Source organism: Artemia sp. Qi Xiang Cuo, chromosome 20 (assembly GCF_049724085.1).
Source record: "Artemia sp. Qi Xiang Cuo chromosome 20, ASM4972408v1, whole genome shotgun sequence".
Classification (NCBI taxonomy): domain Eukaryota; kingdom Metazoa; phylum Arthropoda; class Branchiopoda; order Anostraca; family Artemiidae; genus Artemia; species Artemia sp. Qi Xiang Cuo.
In genome coordinates this window covers 16,372,932-16,377,651 of record NC_142813.1, presented here as the reverse complement: position 1 = coordinate 16,377,651, position 4,720 = coordinate 16,372,932, and the positions used below count along the sequence as shown (strand labels likewise).

General features: G+C 37.7%; 1 protein-coding gene across 1 annotated transcript; it reads right to left on the bottom strand.

The window, feature by feature from the left end:
• Positions 1-415: 415 nt before the first annotated feature.
• On the bottom strand, positions 416-871 carry LOC148939935 (uncharacterized). Its single transcript, XM_089106039.1, has one exon. The coding sequence runs from the start codon at positions 869-871 to the stop codon at positions 416-418; it is 456 nt and encodes a 151-aa protein (XP_088962165.1).
• Between the last annotated feature and the right edge of the window lie 3,849 nt (positions 872-4,720).

Sequence of the window (4,720 nt, the reverse complement as noted above, 5' to 3'; positions counted from 1 at the left end):
ACACCAATTGTGTACTAATAACCATATATGACGTAATGAGTGACATCACATAAAAATTGAAAAAATCAATTTTTATATTATTTTACTTTTCGTTTCACAATCACTAAAGTTATAAACTGCAAAAATATTTATGGTATCTGAACAATAATTTTAATCTTTTTATTTATAACTAGTAAAATACCTGAAAATTTTAAAATTAGTTCTATTTTTTGTTAGGTTTTGGATACTTGATACAAGACTTAAACAAAGTGTTTCACAAAATTTAACCCCATAAGAAAATTATTTATTGTAATGGTTTCACAAGTAAGAAAAAGGAAACTGAAGGATAAGAACAGATATCAAAGTTGAGCTAAACAGCTTGCTGGTAAAAGCAAAGAGAAGTTTGAGAAAAACAAGGACCTTCTCAAATTGATCATCAGGTAGCAGTGAGACATTTAGCTTGATCCAGTAGAAATAAGTTGACTGGGATACCCTGTTCCAGCATATCAGTTACAGATTCGTAAGCAAGTATAAGATTTGTTTCAGTAGACATGCCTTTCCTGAAGCCATGCTGACCACCAAAAAGAAAGCCATTCATAGTCATATGCACTATGATTGCATCATTGACTATCCCTTCAATAAGTTTGGCCACAACTTTGGTCAGGCTAATAGGTAGATAGTTCTCAGACTTTGTTGTAGATCCTTTCTTGAATATTGAAGTAATTATGGCTGTCGACCAATCTGCAGGTAGGCTACTAGTCTGAAGAGACAGCTTGAATAGTGAACAGAGTGGCTCAGCTACTATATCTGCAAGTTCTTTTATGAGCCTGGGTTGTATACCATCTGGGCCTTTTGCTTTGTTAGGATCTGGACTTTTCTTAATATTGTCCATTGTGATGTAAATTTTTGGCATAGGGTGCTTGGCCACCCAGGGGCAGGGGATGGTGGCTTGTCAGTAGGCTCCAGTGGGAAATTGGATGCAAATGTGTTGTTCAGCAAATTTGCAATGTCCTCCAGATCTTCCAGCTTTTTTCCTTCAGGGTCAAGCAGGAATGGGATAGTTTGTCCACTCTTATCTTTAGCATATATGTATCTCAAGAACCTCTTTGGATTGTCTTTGATGTTTAATGCCAAGTTATCTTCATAGTCAGCTATGAAGTGTCTAGTTGGTTGCCTCAGTTTATTCCTTGCTCTTGCAAAACGATCCCATGGGTGTGTGCATTTGCATTTCTTATATTTTGAAAAAACCTTCTTACAGTTCATAGCCCTTTTAATAGGCTGGTTCAGTTGTGGCAGTGTTTTTGGTGCCTTCGTGAATGAAAATGAAGCACATGTCCTCTCAGCTTGGAGTAGAGTATTTAAAAAATTTTGCCAGGCTAGCTCAATGTCACCCTTGACAATAACTTGGTCCCATTCTACTGTGTGTATTATCTCCCTGATTTTGCTGTAGTTGGTGTAAGTTCATTTAGTGCAATTGTTTTTCTGTTGTCTAAGCAGCAAGTCATGGTAGATGCAGACATGGTTTCTGGCTCCAACAGGGGGAAGTTCTTTGTGTTCACTAACAGTCTTTGGTTGTTAGTGATTCTCAAATCTAGTAGGGATGGCATTTGGTTATTTTTATACTAGGTTTGGTTGGTCTATTATCTGATATAATCTATTGCTACCCAAATATTCAACAAATGGGCTACTGACAATGGAACTTTACTGATAACCCAATCCCTCAACCCATATGACATCCAGTAGATTTAGGTCTCCAAGAAGAATTAAGTCCTGATTATCATTATTGGATGCTTGTTCAGCAAACTGAATTAGAGCTTGGTAAGATGCAAGGGTATCTGGACAACTGGGGCTTCTATATATAAAACCTATCAGTAATGGTTTTTCCTCATTAATCATGCTGACAAAACACTCTCAATTCAAGGGGAATAATCATAATTGAAAGATAAATCTCTAACCTGTATTTCCTCCTTTGTGTAGATGGCAGTGCCTCTCCTGGGGTTAATAGACAAATTTGAGAACAGGTGATATCTGGGTATCCTGATATGGTTTTCTGCCAGTGTGTTGCTGGAGTTCTTGGGGGTCACTTTGCAAATACACAGTATATCATAATCTTCAGTGGTGGCTACCAATTTCAGTACCGGAAACTTTTTTGTTAATGTATCAATGTTTGTGGAAAGCAGTTTCAACACTTTCTTTCCACTGACTGGGTTGTTATTGTGTATTGCTTTTGGTAAACTTTTATAACTTGTGTTTGTTGAGCTAGAGCTTGAGCAAGAATGGAAAGTATTACTAATATCATCATCAATACTAATACTACTAGAAAACAAACAATTTACTGTTTGGCTTGTTTCAGTGGGCAATGGAGTCAATGCTCCATTGCACCCCCATTTTTTGAAGTCTGATTCAGTTTTCACTTTTCTCTCTCTGCCTTTGTGCAATCAAAGTGAAACAACACGTTCCCCTTCAGCTCTCTTGATTACAATCTCCTTTTTAACCTTGTAACTGTTTGTGAGGAAAAGAACTTGGTTCTGGAGAATTGTTTCAAAGTTGCTGTGGTTTCAGAACCTTGACAGATGGCAGGTTTTATGTTTGGGCAAGATGGTCTTGAATAAACATTTGTATGTCAGCAGCCTCTTCACATGATTCTGGTATTCCATATGCCACAATGTTAGGCTGACGTTTCTGTCTTTCTCTGTCCTCACAAATGATATTTCTCATGTCACTTCCAAACTTCTTTGTACTGTCACTATGAGACTGGCTCAGCTTTCTTTTAACTATGTTTTCTATTTTAGTTTACACCTTGGCTAGGGAGCATTTGTTTGCAACAGCACTTTCTAAGTTCAAGATCCTACTATTCATGTTTAATAGTTCTTGCTTGAGATCTACTTGGAACTGATTAAACAAGGCAGTTACAGCTTTTGAGACATTTGATTCAATTAGCTTTTGGGTGGTGTCTGAGCCTAGGCTGATGTTCCCACTAACAATACAAACCGGCAAAACTGTTCACACATGAGTCTATCAGTCATTTGTCTGAACAGCACATATTCTGACTGTGAGATCCTGATACACACTGTGCCTAACCATTTGTCACAACTGTCACATGATAAGCCAAAGAATGTTTATCAAGTTGAACCTGACAGCTACCACATTCATGCTCATTCTTTTTAGGACTTGCCCAGATTCTCTTATTGTTTGTTTTGGGCAGCATTCTAAACTACAGACAAGATGGGTAATGTCAATATTCTTTCAATTTTCAATTCTCTGCAATTTGGCAACACCAGCGTTAAAAGCTTTAAAGATCCAGCAGTAGATAAGACCTGTGGGAAGTGCAACATACAAAACACCTTATCCCAGCAGTTTAAGGATAAAAAAAAAATCCCGCTAGTACTGTACAGCCTCTTGAATGTTCGTCATTGCTCACTTCTGTACATGCTATCTCCAAAAAATGCAGCCTGAATTATATCGCAGAAAATGCGCGAAAAACAGCTGAGTCAACGTAATCTGGGATAGTATTAAAATATAACATTGGCTAAATTTGGCAACTATGCCCTATTTAGCAATTATGTAACTTCACTTATTCAGAAGAAACAGATACACTTGTTTTTGTTTACCACAGATACAGCAACACTTTAAGAAATTTACAAATAATTTTCTTGTGAATTATTATCTCGATTTATCAGTAGTTATACCAAACCAATTGTGCTCAAAATCCTCCTCAGGGATGCTTACTTCTTCACTGAAAGTGAAAAGAAGTAAAAAGTGAAGAAGTAAGCATCCCTGAGAAGTAAGCAAAGAAGTGAAAGTGAAGAAGTAAGCATCCCTGAGGAGGATTTTGAGCACGATTGGTTTGGTACAACTACTGATAAATCGAGATAATATGTCACAAGAAATTCAATCGAATGACCCTTAAAAAGGGTACTAGAACTCTATTTCCAATCAAATGAACCCCCTTTGAAGTTTATACGACGACCCCTTCCATATGAAGTGCCTCTGGTAAAAAAAAATAATACTCATAGGCAGCGCAATAGCGCTGCCTAAGTAAAGAATGATGTGGGCACAATGTATTATTATTTGTTGGTTTCTTGGTCTTTGACCAGGGCACTTCGTATCGAAGGAGTTGTCGTGGAAACTTCGAAAATGGCTCATTCGATTGGAAATTGGAGTGGCTAGTGCCCTTTTAATAGTCGAAAGTGATTGCAAGGCAACTAACACCCCTTCCACGCCGACCATTTTCCCAAAGACATCCAATCCAAATTTTGAGAAAACCATTTTGTTCAGCATAGTTGATTTCCACATAGAAAATATGTTTTTGAGGATGACACTCCCCCACAACCCTCAGGGCAAGGGTTTTAAGTTATGCCCTGGTGGCATATAAGATTTTTACAGAAAACGATGTCGTAGAAACTCCAAAAAGAGCTCATTCGATTGGAAATTCAAAGTGCTAGTGTCCTTTTTAATAGTCAAATGGGATTGGAGGGTAACTAACCCCCCTCTCACGCCCACCTTTTCCCCACACACATCCAATCAAAATTTAAAGATAACCATTTTGCTCAACGTTGTTCAAAATTCTGAAAATTAGGACTTTGAAGATGACAACCCCCACCCCCACAGCTCTTCGGGCACGGATTGTAAGTTATGTGCTTGGAGTAAATAAGGTATTTATAGAAAGCATTGTCGAAGAAACTTCTAAAAGGGCTTATTCAATTAGAAATCGAAAGGGCTAGTGCCCTCCTTAACAGTC

What these genes read in the sequence shown, in the direction of transcription:
- LOC148939935 (XM_089106039.1), bottom strand. Translation starts at nt 871, where the DNA reads ATGGACAATATTAAGAAAAGTCCAGATCCTAACAAAGCAAAAGGCCCA.